Source organism: Loxodonta africana, chromosome 6, assembly GCF_030014295.1.
Source record: "Loxodonta africana isolate mLoxAfr1 chromosome 6, mLoxAfr1.hap2, whole genome shotgun sequence".
Taxonomy (NCBI): domain Eukaryota; kingdom Metazoa; phylum Chordata; class Mammalia; order Proboscidea; family Elephantidae; genus Loxodonta; species Loxodonta africana.
In genome coordinates this window covers 99,480,253-99,500,785 of record NC_087347.1, presented here as the reverse complement: position 1 = coordinate 99,500,785, position 20,533 = coordinate 99,480,253, and the positions used below count along the sequence as shown (strand labels likewise).

The following is a 20,533-nucleotide window of genomic DNA, read 5'->3' as shown; positions in this document are numbered from 1 at the left end:
TCTATTTGGTGTTTTCAAACTGCCAGTCCACTAAAGCTCTCTAAACACTTTGCATCATAAAGTTTACAGATTTTAGTACTGACCAGTAGGATACTTGATGACATTCCTCAAGTTATAAAGGAATGCTCTAATGGCTCTGGTCGCCAGACCCCAAAGTTCCGGGCTCTTAGGCCAAACACTCAAACTGCTAAATGCAGGTATGTTCTGGAAATCCGTCTGTAATATACATTTAAAACAACTTGCAGTTTTTGAAGAGAGACAAATTTCAGTGTTTAAGTGTCTCCAGCACATGTCCTGTGCTGTTCTAGTTTGGGAAGGAATCCAAAATCAAGCACCTTTGCTGGCAAACTGCATCAGACCCAGACATCCCTGGGCCTCTTGACTGCTGCCCGCCTGCTGACTCTGTAACAGAAACACTGCCGGTAACCCAGGCTTCTGCAGAGGACTTGAGCCTTGCCAGTCTCCACTCCACAACCCATCCCTTCTGCAGCCTTGCAGTTTTTCACAGTTTTTCACATTTTTCAAAGAAAAAAGATTTAAACCATGCTGCTGATCAACAACTGACCCCTGTTGTTGTTAGGTGCCTTCAAGTTGATTTCAGCTCACAGCACTCCATGAGCCAGAGTAGAACTGCCCTGTAGGGTTTTCTTGGCTGTAACCTTTACAGAAGCAGATCACCAAGCTTTGCTCCTGCAGAGCTGCTGGGTGGGGTCGAACTGCTAACCTTTTGGTTAGCAGCTGAACACAAGTGACCCCTACCCTCTTCCAATACGTAAGATCATTAAATACAATTTAACTTTTTTATTTTAAAATGCTTTTTTATACTTTCTTTTTTTTTCTAATAAAAAGCATTTAATCAACTCCTACTAGCACATGAAAATATAATCCCGTGAAGGGGCAGAGTATGGGTGTGTACTAGAAGAAAAAATAATTAAAACATTTATTTGCCTTAACTCTTAAATATATACATTGACTAACAGGAATATAAATAAACCTATGAATAAATATATGTTTATGGATATTTATACTTTTTTTTTTAAAACTGTGGAAAAGAAAATATTTTCTTTCAGCACAAAATGCATTTGATTGAAACTCAGGATAGCCATTGATATGGTAGGTATAAGAATATGAAATAGGGAGACCACAGAAGAATACTGTGGGTAAAAGACTGCAAAGTAATGAGCTTTTTTTTTCCCCCCTATGTATTAACCACATTCAAACCTGTATTAGGTTTAATACACTGGGAACATGACAATAAAGAAAGGGAAGTTGCCATTCCTTACATTTCCTAATGAGACTACAGATGCAGAAAGATTACAGGATGACCATGATCAAGGGTAGGTTGTACTATACAGATTAGCCCTCGCAGGATATGGGGAGTTTGTTGAAGAGTGATCTTGCAATCTTATATAGACTAATACAGAGTGAAGAAAGATGTAGAGGTTCCTTGAAGGTCGTGACTGAATATGTAGTAGTAACTATTGAAACTTTTTCCGCCTAAAATTTTAAATGCCCAGATTTCAGCCCCAGTTGATGCAGAAGGCTTCTAGGTGAGAAGTTTCCCTCTGCTCTTGTTTCTAAACCAGACACCAAAACTGAATTTCCCCACAATATTAAATTCTTGGTTGTGTGATAAAAATCTACATCTATCCTTTTCATTAAATTTTTGCAAAGTGAGCCATTTCTTCTTTGCCGTAAGACATTTTTATTATTACAGACAATGTCTTGCTGTTTAAAAAGTTTTCCTGATTTCAGGGTTACACCACTTACTTTGTTTATGGATTCCAGGTTTAATGTTTCCTTGTGTACAAAAAAAAGTTAAATTATGTTTAATTTTAGACATTGAATCTGTGTAATCAAGGTCATAACAGAACTCAGAAGTGGTGTAATGTTTGGTGATTCAATGACCTGTTTTGTAACTTTCAAGAAACAAATTGCCCCAGTGTGTAAACTGGGAGAATTTTATTCTGTTCCAACACACTAAACCAATACTCTTATAAAGTAACTAGAAACCCTTCAGTTCTCTGGGAGATAAGGAACCCTGGTGGTGCAGTGGTTAAGCGCTCGCTGCTAACCTAAAGGTTGATGGTTCAAACCCATCAGCCGATCCACGGGAGAAAGATGTGGCAGTCTGCTTCCACTAAGATTACAACCTTGGAAACCCTATGGGACAGTTCTACCCTGTCATGTAAGGTCACTGTGAGTTAGAATCGACTCGAAGGCAATGGATTTGGTTTGGTTTTTGTCTAGGAGATAACCTAAGCCATTATCCTCTAAAATCAAGTGGTCAGAAACATTTAAGCAACTTCTAAAATTAACATTAATGTCACAAAAAATTGACTCATTAAAAATAATGTTAAAAATATTTCTGTGGTTTATCAAAATGGATTTCATTTCCACATGCATATAGCACTAAATAAATTATAATTTTCTTACTTTCTAAGAACTTACAGCAAACAACATTAATGCCAACCAAGCAAGGGGAAAAAATTATTTTCTAAGAGGTACAAAAAAAAATACGTATTGCAAATTCAAGGTAACAACTCACCTTTTTACAGATTAAAGTGGAACTAGCCAACAGAACTCTGAGTTGTTGCTGAGGTACTTCTGGGGTTGGAGCTAGTCCACAGAAGTTTGGAATATCTGTCCAAGACCCATGATACAGGTACAAGGACAGAGTATTCATCACAGGTATCCCAGAGTAGGGCCCCTGTGCTGCACGGCTCCACAGGGGTATCTTTCACACTGTAGTCTGATAAATGTGCTCTCTGGGCACAACTCCATAGACTACTCCCAATGGAATCGAGCAACTCTAGAGGTCTGGTGCTAAAGCAGTGTTTTTCAAACTATTTTTTACTTCTTCCCACAGTAAGAAATTAACTTACATTATAATATAGTTAGACATACACATTTTTATTGTATAACTGAAATAAAAGTTTTGTGAAAAATACTTATTACATGCGATTCACTCTGGTATTTTCTATCCCATTTTGTCTTTTTTTTTTTTTTTTTTTAATGACAGTCATAACCCACTGAAATGATTTTATCATCTGGTAACAGATCATGACCCAAGACTTATAAATATAAATAACAGAAACAGTTTGCAAAAAATAATACCCTGGGTGTGCAATGTACTGTATATTTTATATTCTATTTAGTTTATTTAAAAAATACTGGTTGAGGCTTACTAAATTGACTTCACAGTTGCCTAATAGGTCTGAACACTGTCTTGGAATATTCATGAGGTAATTCAGCGACTATTAGAATAGGCACTCTTCTGTTGTTAGCCAATTCTGACCTACAGCAACCGTATATAGGACAGAACGAAACACTGCCCAATCCTGCCCCATCCTCACGATCACTGAGCTGTGGTTGAGCCCATTGTGGCAGCCACTGTGTCAGTCCATCTTGTTGAGGGTCTTCCTCTCTTTCAGTGACCCTCCACTTTACCAAGCGTGATGTCTTTGTCCAGGAGCTGGTCTCTCCTGATAACATGTCCAAAGTATGTGAGATGATGTCCAAAGTATGTGAGATGAAGTCTTGCCATCCTGGCTTCAAAGAGCATTCTGGCTGTACTTCTTCCAAACCAGCTTTGTTCATTCTTCTGACTGTCACGGTATATTCAATATTCTTTGCCAACATCATATTTCAGTGGTATCAGTCCTTCAGTCTTCCCTTATTCATTGTCCAGCTTTTGCATGTATATGAGGTGACTGAAAATACCATGGCTTCGGTCAGGCATACCTTAGTCCTCAAAGTGACATCTTTGCTTTTTAACACTTTAAAAAGGCCCTTTGAAGCAGGTTTCACCAAAGCAATATGCTGATTTCTTGACTGCTGCTTCCGTGGGCATTGATTGTGGATCCGATTAAAACATTTGACAGCTTCAATATTTCTGATTATCATGATGTTGCTTATTGGTCCAATCGTGAGGATTTTTGTTTTCTTTTATGTTGAAGTGTAATCCCTATAGTCTTTGATCTTCACTGAGAAGTGTTTCAAGTCCTCTTTGCTTTCAGCAATGAAGGTTGTGTCACCTGCATATTGCAGGTTGTTAATGAGTTTTCCTCCAGTCCTGATGTCATGTTCTTCATATTGTCCAGCTTCTCAGATTATTTGCTCAGCATACAGTTTGAATAAGTATGGTGAAAGGATACAAGCCTGACACCTTTCCTGACTTTAAATCACGCAGCATCCTCTTGTTCTGTTTAAACGACTGCCTCTTGGTCTGTGTACAGGTTCCTCACGAGCACAATTAAGTGTTCTGGAATTCCTATTCTTGCAATGTTATCCATAATTTGTTGTGATCCACACAGTTGAATATCTTTGCGCAGTCAATAAAATATGGTTAAACATCTTTCTGCTATTCTCTGCTTTCAGCCTAGATCCATCTCACATCAGCAATGATACCCCTGTTCCACGTCGTCTTCTGAATCCAGCTTAGAATTTTTGGCAGTTTCCAGTTGATGTAGTTCTGCGACTGCTTTTGAATTATCTTCAGTGGAATTTTATTTGCGTATTATGTTAATGATACTGTTGGATCCCTGTTTTTGGAATGGGCACAAATGCGATCTGTTCCAGTCAGTTGTCCAGGAAGCTGTCGTCCAAATTTCTTGGCATAGATGAGTGGGCACCTCCAGCCCCGCATCCATTTGTTGAAGCATCTCAATTGGTAGTCTGTCAATCCTGGAGCCTTGTTTTTCACCAGTGCTTTTAGTGCAGCCTGGACTTGTTTTCTTCAGTACCAACAGTTCTTGATTATGTTACCTCCTGAAATGGTTAAACTTTGACCATTTTTTTTTGGTATACTGACTCTGTGTATTCCATCTTCTTTTGATGCTTCCTGCGTCATTCAATATTTTGCCCATAGGTTCCTTCAGTATTGCAACTCGATGCTTGAATTTTTTCTTCAGTTCTTTTAGCTTGAGAAATGCTGAGCGTGTTCTTCCCTTTTGGTTTTCGAACTCCAGGTCTTTGTACATTTCATTATAATACATTGTCTTCTCGAGCTGTCCTTCGAAATCTTCTGTTAAGCTTTTTCACTTCATCATTTCTTCCATTTGTTTTAGCTGCTCTACATTCAAGAGCAAGCTTCAGAGTCTCTTCTAAAATCCGTTTTGGTCTTTCCTGCCTTTTTAATGACCTTTTGCTTTCTTCACATATGATGCCCTTAATGTCATCCTACAACTCATCTGGTCTTCGGTCATCAGCATTCAGTTCTTCAAATCTATTTTTGAAGTGGTCTCTGAATTCAGGTACGATATAGTCAAAGTTGTATTTTGGCTCTGGTGGACTTGTTTTAATTTTCTTCAGCTTCGACTTGAACTTGCATATGAGCAGTTAATAGTCTGTTCCGAAGTCAGACCCTGGCCTTGTTCTGACTATTAATGATATGGAGCTTCTTCATAGTCTCTTTCCACAGATATAGCCTCTTTGATTCCTGTGTATTCTATTCAGTGAGATCCATGTGTGTAGCTGCCATTTATGTTGCTGAAAAATGTATTTGCAATGAAGAAGTCGTTGGCCTTGCAAATTTCTATCATGTGATCTCTGGCGTCGTTTCTATCATGAAAGCCATGTTTTCCAACTACCAATCCTTATTGTTTGTTTTCTAGCACTGCAGATAAAAAAGTCAGCAATGGAAGGCCACAAAGTTAACCATAGTAACAATCTAGAAATTCGTCTTTTTCTGCTCATTAAACAAAAAGACTTCAAACTGGAATATTACTGACGCGTTTTAACCATTACTTTAGTGCATGTTTAAAGAACATCAATCCTACCAATCAAGAGACTTCTTTTTTCAAGATTTGTTTCCTCACAATAAATATTAAGAAAAATATGATAAAAGAAATTTTTTTAATACTTCACTACTTGAATCAACAGTGAAAAATCTCAAGCATTTTTATTCCAGCTATTTTCAGAATAATTCTATGTATTATAATGGAAACAGCATGATCAGTAGCAAAAAGAAAAATCATGTCTCTTTTTTTCTGACTCCATTGCTACCATAAGACTAACCTCCTTGACAAGTCATAACAGCTCAGAAATCCCGTTCCAAAATTCCAGCTGCATCCCTTCCAAGTAGTCTCTATTTGTGCCCAAGGCTTCCTCTCTATTAATGATCAAGAATGGAATTTAGGAATTTATACCAGCATCCAAAGCAAGGAGATAAAGATTGGTATGTTTTTGTAAATACACGTTACTATGACCTCTTTCTAAGGCTTTAAGAAAATAACGTCTTGTTGGAAGATCTAGACATCTCATAAAAATTATCTTTCAATTATTTTTTTAAAGTAATCCTTTAAATATAGAGGAGAAAGTTTTGCTATTTCCATCAGAATGAAAAGGGAATTATATTTATTAGACTTGAATCGGTTATGATATTTTCTCTTGCCTCTAGAAGCATTCATTTTTATTAAGGATTACCATTGACCCTGTTTGCAATTAAAGTACACTTGCCAAAGCAAATGATAAAGGTCAAAAATGGTGAACGATTACCTTCTATATGACTCATTTCTTGGGTTCTTGGATTTCATGGATAAAAATCAGTATTTGGGGCATATCAACTTAGAAGTTTTCTTGAATAAAGTAGTGTTCATTCAAAGTTGGAGATACAGATCAAACTGGTAAGACATTTTAAGAACACATTGTTAGTCTATTCTCATATATGTACAAAAACACTGTAATAATATTAATATTTAAGAACCAGCAATATAAGTGTTCAGTATGGTATGAACAATGACTTTTCTCAAGGAATATTGATGACCAGGAAGAAGAGAAATAAATCTAAAGAGTTACACACTAGCCTTGTTTTGAAGAACAATTTTAAAATAAGATGAAACATCTAAAGACTTAAATTACTAACAGGAAAATATCCTATAAAGTGTTACTGATGCTTTTCTGTACACAACCACACCGTAAGTTTATATGTCTGTGTAAAAAGTACTGTTTAAATCTGGAAAACTACCCCACTGGGTAAGCTATCACGTCGTTTCCTCATTCGAGTAGGCCATCTCAATCTCTGATTGGAAGTCCAGGCACATGATCCCTCGCCAGAAAAAATTTTTTGAGTGACTTTCCAGCCTTCTTCTTTAAAAGCAACAGAGACACTGAGAAAAAGAAATTATGCCAATTCATGGTGCTTCTGACTCATGTGAAATAATCATTTTTTTCCAATTAAAGGACTTCTCCAACTTACTAACTTGTTCCAGGCTCCCAGCTCCCTTTTGGTTATAACTGCTAAATGCTTAATGAATAATTTGCTTTTTAAAAAACTCCTAGCAACTGTCCCTTTTATTTGATTAAGCACAAAACATCTTGGCTGCAAAAAAAAAAAAAAATTCAATTTTAACAAAATATATTTTTTCCTAGCTGTTTGAACAGATCTTAAGGTCTTTTATGCAGAGCTATGAAGTAGGTTCACCAGGGAGTGACTGTTCAAGATTAGGGGCTTCAGAAATAAGCAACCTCCAGTTTCTCCCCCAGCTGTACAAATTCATACAAATTCAGGGCTTATCTCTGTTAATGGCCCCAAGCATAAATGAATGATTCGAAGAACTCATAGAGTACTTTGTGGTGAACCTCTCCCTCTCTGTAAGGTGATTGAAACCCCTCGGAATTCCTGGGAGCCTTCTCAAGTAACATCTCTTCTTCCAGCCATGATCTCCTTTCCAGTGTCCTTCATCTCCTGGCATTGGGCTGAGATACTGAAGTGTTTCATTCTTCTCCACAGATGTTTCTCCCTTTCTACACACATACACACACACACACTTGGAATCAAATCATCTGATCTCTAGAAGTTGAGTACAAGTTTTATGATTTTCTTAATAGATTCGTTCAACTAACAAACAGTTTTTGAATGCAAACCACGTGTCAGAAACCATATTAGGTCTTGGAAATACAAATGGAAATAAGAAATGACCCTTACTTTTAGTGGTTTAGAAAGCTAATTTCAAGTTTTTTCATGGCTTCACTGTGGCAGCAGGTTTGACTATGGGGTGGAGATGGGGGAAGTGGGAAAGCAGTGCACAATATTGGGGAAACAGGACCTTGCTATCCTTTCATGCACTTTACTATCTTTTTTTTTTTTTAATCGCTTTGCTTCTACTTAGAAGCCCTTTCTATCTCCTTTTCATCTTAAATCCCAGATCAAATGTTACCACTTCGCAATTTTCCTTGACACCTTCAATTATGTAATTGTCCCCTTGGTACATGCCTGTGTTAGCATACTGCATTATAGTTACATGAGCTAAAATATGAGAAGAGCTTTAAAGTTACCTGGCTTATAGAAAGCTCTCAATAAGTATGTATTTGAGAGAGAAAAAGAGGGAGAGGGAGATTTAAGCATTTATCACTTTGTCTAAACAATGAGTTTGTGCAAGAAAAGGCAGTGGTTTTTCATATTTGTACCAGCACTTGTAGACCGCTGTCTAGCAGAGTATACCTGTTTGTTGAGTTGATTTGTGTGAAAATTAGAGAAAATGAAAAACAGGCTTTAATCCACATATTACCTTAAATGAGCTTGTGGATTTGCCTCCTTGTTTGTACGGCAAAAATATACCAGAACAACTATTTTCTTTATCATCACTCCTCAAGAATATTTAGATGGAGAACTTTTTTAAAAATAGTGTCACAAAATGGCTACTTCCTTGAATCCTAAATATAGATGCTTGTCTGTTGCAAATGAAAGATAATAAAAAAGTAATAACCTCTAAGGAAAACCGTCATCTACAAAGACTTGCCATGTACACACTAGAGCGTTTTAAAAATGTGCTCTGATTGTGTTTAGGGAAATGGTGATCTGTACATTTAAATATGTCATTATTATTTAACAGATAGGAAAAATGCCAGTGATAGTGATTACTAGTAAATAAGACTTTTTATTAGCTCATTTAAAAAGATGGTTTTTGAATGCAAATAAATGCACAATACCTATTTATGGAGATAGCAAGATTTGAAAAGCAATGAAATGTTTAAGGTGTTGATTGTTTTATAACAAAATCAGGATTAATATTTAAAGAATTGTATACCATATGCCTACTTCAGCATTTGGTATGTCTTCTTACCCTGCTCTTTGTGAACATAGTCATTATTTCATGATAATATTTCATAAATATTTATATATTTTCAAAGATAGTTTTTTTTTTTTTTTAATCTCATTCTTTAAATGAAATGCTGAGAGCTCATTTAAAAAAAAAAAAAAAAACACACCATGACAGCTGGGAAAAATTACAAAGCCTTTTTTTTTTTTTGCTATAGAGATACTCTATAAGGCATGTTGAATATTCTGATTTATACTTACATACCCTTACTGCTATTATCACACTACCACTACGAATTACGACTACTAATGACAACAATAACAATGATCATGGTAACTCCTTTTATTTGTATAGACTTCCACATTACAAACCTTTCACTTCTGTATTTTCAATTTCCACAATCATGCCAATGGTGGAATTTTTCCTAAGGAAAAAATTCAAAGGAGGAAAAACATGCAGGAAGATATTCATCCCTGCGTTATATACAATGACGAAAAAATCAAAAATATAAATGCCAGACTAATTCAATAAATATGGTCAATCCGTATGTCACAAGGTTAAAAATACAAATGCAAAGTCAAAAAGGAAGATGTTGGTGTTATTCTGTTAGGTGAAAACAAGAAGAATGTAAAATTATATTTGTACTATCATCACAACTGAAAAAAATGTGCATGTATTTGGACAAGGTCTCAAGAGTAACATGGACAAATATAGTTTGTTATGATGGTATAGCCTAACAGCATATTGTTTGAATGATTTTAGATTTTCAGTGACACCACAGTTGTTCATCTTGTTATATATATGTTTAAGTGTAAAAATTAATTGAATGCATATTTTTATAATAATAAAATATTTGTCAAATGCATGTATTACATAAAATAATGCATCTCTTTGGAGGGAAGACCTTTTATGAAAAATGATTGTTGTTAATTCCATCTCATCAATTCCAACTCATGATGACCCCATGTGTGCCCAGTAGAACTGCTCCATAGGGTTTTCAAGGCTGTGATCTTTCAGAAGCAGATCGCCAGGCATGTCTTCCAAGACACCACCTTGAACCACCAACCTTTCAGCTAGTAAGGGAGCAACTAACCATTTGTGCCACCAGGGATGTCTTTTTAAGAGAGTGTGATTCTCACCCCCTCATTGTGCATCTGAATCCCAAAGGGAGATTCTAAAGAATACTGGGGCTCATGCTGCACCTCGAGAGGAGTTTCAACTGGCCTGGGGTAGAGTTCAGGCATTAGTATTTTTTTAAAGTTCTCCAGGTAACTCTGTTGTGCAGCTTGGGTTGCGAACCACTCAAACCACTGTAATAAACAATTGACATTTTGTATTTTCAAATATTAAATTCCTTGAATTTTCATTTCTAGCACAAGATTTTTAAGAATATAAGCTTTGTACTAAAACTTCACTAATTTGGATGAAGACTGGTATGATTTAAGGAATCATGAGTACAAAGTATCTTTATACTATCAGAGTGATGAAGATTTTAAAATAATGATAAATATAGTATTGGTGAGAGAAATGAGCTCTCGTGCACTCTTTATAGGAATATAAATTGAATGTATATTGATCAACTTTGCTGAAGGCAGTTGAACAGTATGTATCCAAAGCTTTTAATATATGTAAGGCTTTTGTCCCTGGAATTCCACCTTTAAGAGTTTATCCTTAGAAAATAATTGGGCCAACTGGCAAAGATGAGTTAATAAAAATATTTATCGTTGTGTTGCTTACAATAGTAAAAGATTGGAAGCAATCAAAATATCTACAACTGTGAATTGATTAAATTATGGCATATCCATACATGATACTAGTAAAACGATTCTGCAGTTATATATGAGTTAACATAGAAAGATATTCACAATATGCTGATAAATAAAAAAGTTACAGAACAGTATTTATAGCATAATTTCATTTTTGTTTTAAAAATGGGTATATATTTTCAATATGCATATATATGTGTGCATATGCATATACATATCCATGGAAAAAGCCCAAAAAGCTATATATCAAAATATTAGTAGTTGTTATCTGCACAGATACTTTTTTTTTTCCACTTTTATGCATGTTCTAGTTTTGGTTTTAGTTGTTGTGTTTTTTGTTGTTGTCATCTTGTTTTTTCAGTAAGAGCAGGTACTAGTTTTATAAAGACCAAAAACTTAAAAAAAAAAAATTATTTTGAAGAAGGAAGCCTTGTTAGTTTTATCAATACCAATTTGAATGAACGAAAACACAGATTCCCCATCTTCACCCTGTCTGGCTGTGAAAAACAGGCTATTGTATAATCAGCAACAGTTATCTCTTAAAATGCTAAAGTTCTTAAATATATTTGTTTTCAAAGTAGGTTCAAAAGTATAAAGTTAAATTTGTCCTATCAACAGATGTCAAATCATCTCAGATTACAATTGACCTAGTTAAAACTGATGAAAGCGCCATGTAACTAATTCATTGAAATTGATCTCAATTCATTTGTATAGGGTGGTCTTCCTTAATATCCATAACTAATAAGTGTGGTTTTTTGTTGTTTTTTAGGCGGTTCAGGACCATCATCTTCCATAGCTATAGCTGGCACCAATCATCCTGCCATCACAAAGACAACATCTGTTCTTCAAGATGGCGTCATAGTCACCACTGCGGCTGGAAATCCACTGCAGAGTCAGCTGCCCATTGGGAGTGATTTTCCTTTTGTTGGCCAGGAGCACGCACTTCATTTTCCATCCAACAGCACGTCCAACAACCATCTTCCACACCCCTTGAACCCCAGCCTCCTCAATTCTCTACCTATCTCTTTGCCAGTGAATCAACAGCATCTCTTAAACCAGAATCTATTAAATATCCTCCAGCCTTCAGCAGGAGAAGGCAAGTCTGAGATCAACCTCCACCCTTTAGGTTTTTTCAACCCAAATGTAAACGCTGCTTTAGCTTTTCTCTCCGGTGACCTGGATGGGCAGGTATTACAGCCTGTTCACTTTCAGCTCTTAGCAGCCCTGCTTCAGAACCAAGCCCAAGCAGCTGCCATGCTTCCCCTGCCTTCTTTCAATCTGACCATCTCAGATCTTTTGCAACAGCAAAATACCCCTTTACCCTCATTAACACAGATGACAGCCCCACCAGACCATTTGCCAAGCAATCAGTCAGAGAACAGCCGAGCTGAGACCCTTTTAACCAGCCCCCTGGGGAATCCTTTACCAATCTTTGCAGGCAGTGACACTACTTTTAACCCCCTGTTCCTCCCAGCTGTCACTGGGGCCTCAGGATTAATGGCCTTGAATCCCCAGCTGTTGGGAGGTGTCCTGAACTCGGCATCGGCCAACACGGCTAATCATCCAGAGGTTTCCATAGCAACCTCCTCCCAGGCAACCACTACCACAACCACTACATCATCAGCAGTGGCAGCACTGACTGTCTCAACACTTGGTGGGACAGCAGTGGTGTCAATGGCAGAAACATTGCTGAATATATCTAATAATGCTGGGAATACACCTGGTCCAGCTAAACTCAACAGTAACTCTGTGGTGCCACAGCTACTTAACCCTCTACTGGGGACAGGTCTGCTTGGTAAGTTAAATATTTTCACAAATTTTTACAAAAGAAAAGTTTTTCTAATTCTATTTTCTCCTTTTTAAAAACTCCATTTTGTCACACTTTTTAAAAATGTTTTTGTTATGTCACAGCTTGCTTAAGGAACTAAATATAATAACAACACCCACACACATTCATAGTTGCACAAACATGAGGGTAACTTTTTCCTTTTCCCCTATTCCAGCAATACTAAATATCATTTTAATCTGCTTTCTCTTACCTCCTAATTCTGATGCCACCTAAACCTAACCTACCCATCATTCTCTTAAGCCAAGTAGAGTCTTATTTTTCAAATAATAAAGCACAGGTACATCTAAAAAATAACTGTTTGATGTGAATTTTAGTTGGTGTGGCATCACAGGGTTAGTATGAGCAGCTGCACTGTGGATGGGAACGGTTTGAGGAAGTGTTTTCCAGGGGAACCCTACCTAAATAAACAAAACTAAATGCTTATCCAGGAAGATGAGAAGCAAAACATAAAAACATTCAAAGTTAAGACTTGACCAAGTTCAAGGAAGCAGATAGCCCCAGTAGCTGCTGCTAGAAGATTTCCTCAGATAGGGTTATTCTTTAGACCTTCGTGGCTTAAAAACAAAGTCATTCATGTAACTATCACAAAAAAGTTAGAAAGTAATGTCAAGCCTATTCAACAGACTGATGCAGGTAACCATATATATAAAATAAATTATAGGGATAGTGTCCTTAAAGGCTGGAAACTTGTCAAGGGTATCTTCAATATATTAAAAATTAAAATGGTATTTATGTTTCCTGTCTTTATGGACACCTTTATAACATAGTATAATTGCTTCTGGATGGCATTGAAATCAATGAATTAAATCTAAAAAACATTCCAGATCTACAAATTTGAAGTTTCTGGACAGTTTCTATAACATTATCCTCAAGATAATGTCAGTGTAGTTTTAAAATAATTTAAAATTTTAAATACAAATAATTATTAATGAACCTTACCTGATTGCATAATAAGCCTTATTAATGATTATGAAATTGAATTTAAATTTTACTTAAAAACATGACAAGCGTAAGCCAGGCACTTTCTATTGTACTTTTAGCTTTCTTTATAGTTTTAATTTTAGATGACCAACTTTTACTTCAGAACAAAATATACGTTTCTAACACAAATCTCTAAAATTCTTTGCTGGTATTTATTGATGATCGTGGCTTGAGAACTAAAATTTTTAAACAAGGCCTTATCAGGCCCACTCATTTTAATCATCTGGTCAAACACTTACACTTGCTAAAACATTTTAGGACTAATTTCAACCTTTAATTTTAGGTGCACTAATAAAAATAATTTCAGAGTCATAAAACACTGAAGCGCAACATAAAAGGATTAGTTTGTGGATATATCAGTGACTAAGTAGTCTCTCCATGATATAAAATCAGAAAACTAACTATAAAAGAAAACTAAATGATAAAACTACTCTTTCCTTACCACTATGTAAAACTTCGAGGAGAAAAAAAAGAATTACCCACATAATTCTAGCTTTTAGTTTTTGTTTCAGGAATCCTCAGTTGCAAAGATAAGGCATAGGATCTCTGAAGAACCACACTGACTTATATTTTATGTTTTTCAAACTACAGGTGACATGTCCTCAATAAACAATATGAATAACCATCAACTGACTCATCTACAGTCGCTGTTAAACAACAATCAGATGTTCCCTCCAAATCAGCAACAGCAGCAGCTTCTCCAAGGGTACCAAAATCTCCAGGCATTTCAAGGACAGTCCGCAATTCCTTGTCCAGCAAACAATAACCCTATGGCATGTCTGTTTCAGAACTTCCAGGTACTCCTTCCCTGGGTTACTGTAGTAGAAAACGATGTTTGGGTTTGTTTAAACATTTAATTTGGGTAAAGGAGGCCATGAACCCTTTCTCCTCTACTTACTGTTGTTTCTGGATAATGAGCATTGTTAAACATTCCAGCCTTTTATGTGAAGGTTTTTATTTTGTCTGAAGAATCTCAGTGGTCCTTTGAAAGCTGTTGGTGAAAACTGATCATGTTACCCTCTTAAACCCTTTTGCAGTTTCCCATTGCTCCCATGACTCACATCCTTAGCATGTCCACGTAGCCTTGCACAGTCTGGTCTCCAGCCTCTGCTTTCACCACCGTCCCCCTACCTTCAGCCACATGGTCTTTCTTTATTTCTACAAACTGATTAAGATACTGATCAACTACAGACCTAGATGGAGAGAGCAATACTAAATAAATATAAGAAGAAAACACAGAAGAATTTTTTTTATAAAAATGAAGTGGAGAAGGTTCTTTAAGCAAGATATAAAACCATGAACTCAAAAAGAAAAGGAATAGTAGGGTTGAATACATAAAACTTTTACATCTCTCTATGATAAAGGATATTCTATAAATATATATTTATATTTTATGATAAAGGATATTCTAAACACAGAAAAATGGCAACCTGGGAGAAACTATTTGCATAGCATGTAACAAAGAATTAACATCCATAATATAAACAGAGCTCCTACAAATCAGAAAGAAAAAAATAGCTGGTTAGAAAATGAGGAATAGGTACGAACAGATATTTCACTGAAAAAGAAAGACAAATGATTCGTAAACATATGCAAAGAGTTATACAAATTATAACAGTAATGGAGCCATTAGATTAAAGGTGTAGAGAAATGGGTTCTCTCAGATATGTATATTGTTGGGCTGATTGTATGCTGGTACAGTCCTTTTGAAGGATAATTTCATAGTATATCAAGTTTTTAAATATATATGTCCTTTGACCCAACAGTTCAAATTTTATGTATTCATCTTAGAGAAATCCTCACAAGTGAACAAAAGGGCACATACCGAAATGTTCATTACAACATAATTTATACTGTCAAAAATTAGAAACCACTAATTTTTGATTCACCAATGGGGAAATAGTTCAATGTATTATGGTATAGCCATCTATCTACTAGTTTAAAAGATTAGGTAGACTTATATGATCTGACATGGAAAGAGCTCAAAGACTGCAAAACTCCATACTGAAGTACTACAGAACAATACTGCAGTACAGTCCCATTTATGAGAAGGGAGGGAGAGAAACTGAGTATACACCTACACACCATAATGTATTAAGAAGCCTCTGAAGAATGCACCCACACTGGCTACTACTGAGAAAGGAAATGGTATTGGGGTGAGGTAGGAAAATATGGGCTTGGGTAGGGAGTAGTGATGAAGAAAAAATTTCCCTTTATTGACAGTGAGAAAATATTCATGTATTACTTGTGTAATAAAATAGAAAGGAAGTGGAAATGTTCAGTCATGTCGCAGAGAAAAAACATAAGATAAAACCTGAAGAGAATCCATTAGATTTTGAAATGAGAAAATCCCTGGTGACTTGGTGGAATGGAATTTTGGTGGAGTGGTGGGAGCAAAAGCCAAACTGCAGTGGATGGAAGGGTGAGTGGGAGGTTAGGAATTAAAGTGTGAATTACTCCTTCAAAAATTTAAACTATGAGAGAAATAGAGCAGTGCTCTGAGAAAGACATCAGGTTGAATATGACCTTTTAAAATATGGAAGCCATGCACATAGTTATATGCTAAAGGAAAGAGGCAGAAGGGTAGAAGATGTTGAACATAAAGAAGAGAAGGGATAACAGATGAGGCAAGGTCTTTGATGAGAGGGATTGGAATTCAGAGCATAAATGGAGGCCTTAACTCTAGACAGCAGAAGAGGCCCCTCTTACACTGAGAAGCAGGACAGGATTAAGGACACATAGTTGCAGAGCAGTGTGTGTTGCCAAGGAGCAGGGAGTAACCGAGTAGAAGAAATTATGAAAACTCAGTTTTCTCTGTTAAGCAAGGTATTCTTCTAAGAATAGAGCAGGAGATGGTACATACCAGGCTTTAGAGGGTAGGTGAAGATTTGAATAGTTGTGGCACAATTAAAGTGATACCTAACTAGAGGATCACAGGATTAATGGGCAGCACTGAGACCCCAGCTGAGGTTGGAAGCCATATATTCCTTTAGACAGCATTACTTAGCATCCTCACTGTAGATACCAATAAGGCGGGCGGTTGCACTGATCCAAGATTGGGATTTCATCTGCTTGGCATAGACAGGAGTATAATGGCAAGACAGTAGTTGACATGCTGATGGGTCCCGGGTTCTGGTTTAATAGGCAATGTTGTGAAGTCAGGAAGCAATTGATGATAGGGGGAAAAATTGAGGGGAAAAAATAAAGAACTGGAACAGTAACTCTTGGATGGGGTTTGTAAAATTAGTATAACCTCAGAGACTTTTGACAACTGCACTCATCCTTCCTGCCCTGAGATTGTGGTATGCTCCCCTGGTGGGCATTCCTTTCCTTCACCTTTTTCCAATTGAGGATCACTTCCATAGAGAGCTATTGTCCCTGTTGAGAGTGTGTCATTTTGATCAGCCAGTGATTGGGTTGAAGAGCTAATGTTGCTACCCTACCTGAAGACTTCAAAAATTGAGCGTCATATCAGAAATATTTTATTGTTTAAGAAAGGAATGCATATATTTTGTTTTGTTTTACTTAGTTAAATAGAAATATAGTGAGTTAGAAATCATTTTAAAATTCTGGTTCCCTTTTTAATTTGAACCATGCTGGTTTGATTATCTATGACTTGACTATCTCTTTGAATCCCATGTTACGAAGATCTGTAATGACACTAAATATGTAGAGTGTCACCTGAAAACATTTCGTGTCCAAACACCTCAAGTTTAATTTTTCTAGAGAATGCTTAGTAATGATTAAAAAAAAAAAAAAAGCTTTTGAATGATTTCAAGCAAAGAAACAGCACCAAATATAATAAAGACATACGCTGGTGGATTCAAACTGCCAGCCTTTTGGTTAGCAGTCATAGCTCTTAACCACCGTTCTATTAGGCTTCCTTTCTACACAAAGGGACTTGTAATGCATTTTTGAGTCTTGTTCATTCTTTATATTTCCTTTCTTGTTATATCTTTTTGTCTTTTGGTAAATCTTGAAATTACAGTCTCTTTGAAGCCTTTAAAACTTTTGCTCTCTCTCACTGCATCCTGTCTGTTTCTTCAAGGTGAGAATGCAGGAAGATGCAGCTCTCCTAAACAAAAGAATAAGCAGTCAGCCTGGGCTCACAGCACTTCCAGAGAATCCGAACACTACACTTCCACCTTTCCAAGATACACCTTGTGAGTTGCAGCCAAGGATTGACCCACCTCTTGGTCAGCAAGTGAAGGATGGCCTCGTCGTGAGTGGCCAAGGCGATGCTTCTGTAGATGCCATTTACAAAGCAGTTGTTGAGGCAGCCAGCAAAGGAATGCAGGTTGTCATCACCACTGCAGTCAACAGTACAACTCAGATTAGTCCCATTCCAGCTCTGAGTGCCATGAGTGCCTTCACTGCCTCGATTGGTGATCCATTAAATCTCTCCAGTGCTGTCAGTGCGGTCATTCATGGACGAAACATGGGAGGTGTAGATCATGATGCTAGGCTGAGGAGTACAAGAGGGGCTCGGCTGCCCAAAAATCTGGACCATGGGAAGAACTCAAATGAAGGAGATGGGTTTGAGTATTTCAAGTCAGCAAGTTGCCACGCATCCAAAAAACAGTGGGACGGGGAGCAAAGCCCTGGAGGAGAGCGAAACAGGTGGAAGTGCGAGGAGTTTTTAGATCATCCAGGCCATATCCATAGTAGTCCTTGTCACGAAAGGTCCAACAATGTCTCTACACTGCCATTTTTGCCTGGGGAACAGCACCCAATAATGTTACCACCAAGAAACTGTCAAGGGGATAAAATTCTGGAAGAAAATTTCAGGTATAATAACTACAAAAGAACTATGATGAGTTTTAAGGAGAGACTAGAGAACACTGTGGAAAGATGTGCACACATTAATGGGAACAGACCTCGACAAAGTCGGGGCTTTGGAGAGCTGCTGAGCACTGCAAAGCAAGACCTAGTCCTAGAGGAGCAGTCTCCAAGTTCCTCAAATAGTTTGGAAAGTTCTCTGGTCAAAGACTATATCCATTACAATGGAGACTTTAGTTCCAAAACCATTAATGGGTGTGTGCCCAGCCCTTCAGACGCTAAAAGCATTAGTAGTGAAGATGACCTAAGGAATCCAGACTCCCCTTCTTCAAATGAGTTGATACATTATAGGCCAAGGACGTTCAACGTTGGCGACTTGGTCTGGGGCCAAATCAAAGGACTGACTTCTTGGCCTGGAAAATTAGTAAGAGAAGACGACGTTCACAATTCATGTCAACAAAGCCCCCAGGAAGGGAAGGTATACCAATCTTTATCCATTGTCAAATACTAACCTTTGTTCAGATATCAATCATTGTTTTGTGTTATCATCACTTTGGATTCTTTGGATTTGAAATTAGGATTCTTCATGACTCACTGAGTTCTCACAAACTTCTGGAGCATAGAATGAAGAGGGGAAGGTTGTAGTCACCAAAATGCTATATTGACAAGGGGTGAGTTGTGAAGCATTTGTAGATCCCACTAGAGTTCAGGGTGGTTCTAACCCAGGAACAAAATTTCTAGAACTTTGTTAATTCTGCCTTCTTTCCCTGCATTTATCTAATCCTTCCTTCCAAACCCAGAGGAGGATAACAAGTGGCAATGACTGGAAAAAAATTTGGTAGCCATTGGCAGTCCAGGAGGGTGGCAGAGCTAGCCTCCCCCTACCAGCCAGGCAACAGGAAGTACATCCCTAATTGCCAAGGGACAAACCCTCCATTTGCTTACATTTTATACACAGAGATGTGGAGGGATAAAGCCTGGGTGGAGTTGCAGTCGTTTCTGGAAGCAGCAGGTATGTCTGAGTTCAGAATGGTGTCTCCTTTCAGGAAAAGATCTGGGCCTTTATAACATATGGAAATGTTTAACCCCATCGTCTGGTTCTACTTAACACAATTTGATCATATAAATTAAATGAAAACTCCTCCATGAAACTACTATTCAATTTAGAAAAATTAGTAGGGGTTTTCTGGGCTTTTCTTCTCTTTACAAATGGTGGAGTTGGTTGCCTAGGCAAGAAATACACAGAACCTTTAAAGTAGATAAAAATTTTATATCTGACCAGGAAGAGATAATTATACACATTCCCTACATATGATGAAAAAACATAATATTTTGTTTCCTTAAAAATGAAAAAACATAATATTTTGTTTCCTTAGGTATTAAAAATTATTCTTGCAGGTATATATATATATAATTCTCTTAAAGAGTATATTGTATAAAGCTATTTCAGCTCTGCTCAAAATTCCACTGGCACTTAGGTTTAATGGCAGGAAACCAAAGCATTTTTGCCAGTACAATAAAAGGATTGTCTTTCTCCAAATGACTAGGAGGTTCTTAAACCCTTTGCTTATAATGCCTAATATATACTTGTCAGGATACACTCTGGGCATAGTGTTTCTACGTTTGATAAGAAAATGAATTCCATACTCCTATTCACAAAGCATTTTATTCTCTATACTCTCCAAGACCAGACAAGCATTCTTTAGGTTGATAAGCCTAAATATTTTTGACAGTTTATTCAAGAAATAATTAGAAACAGCAATAAAACAGGCTTTTATGGTATACATGGAACTGCTACAAAGACAAGATGTAGCCATTGAACTGTTTTACAGCCTCTGCGCATATGAACCAGCTCTTTTATATGTGCCATTTTACAAAAAGCTTAACTGAAAGAAAGATCGCTTAACTGAAAGAAAGATTGCGGCCTCCCTTCCCGGAAACATTCTTCCTGTCCTAAATCCCTTGTCTAAATATCTTTTTATATTATCTGGAGAAAAAAAGGCATGTACTTTTAACACATTTCACCTTAAATGGTGGTCCTAATCTTCTGATTAATCTGTGTTCAGAAACTCCTGATATAAGTTACTCACTGATGTTAGGGGTGATGTGCTTAAAAA

At 36.9% G+C, this 20,533-nt stretch overlaps 1 protein-coding gene across 48 annotated transcripts in view; it reads left to right on the top strand.

The window, feature by feature from the left end:
- MBD5 (methyl-CpG binding domain protein 5) overlaps positions 1-20,533 on the top strand; it is a 444,773-nt gene that overhangs the window by 392,242 nt on the left and 31,998 nt on the right. For 46 of the 48 annotated variants that reach the window (XM_064287180.1, XM_064287215.1, XM_064287194.1 and 43 more), the window contains 3 exons: positions 11,577-12,602; positions 14,229-14,434; positions 17,686-18,894. In XM_064287180.1, the coding sequence (XP_064143250.1) occupies positions 11,577-12,602; positions 14,229-14,434; positions 17,686-18,894 (2,441 nt within the window). The remainder of the gene's footprint in view (positions 1-11,576; positions 12,603-14,228; positions 14,435-17,685; positions 18,895-20,533) is intronic. The other 2 variants (XM_064287220.1, XM_064287219.1) reach the window with 1 other exon arrangement.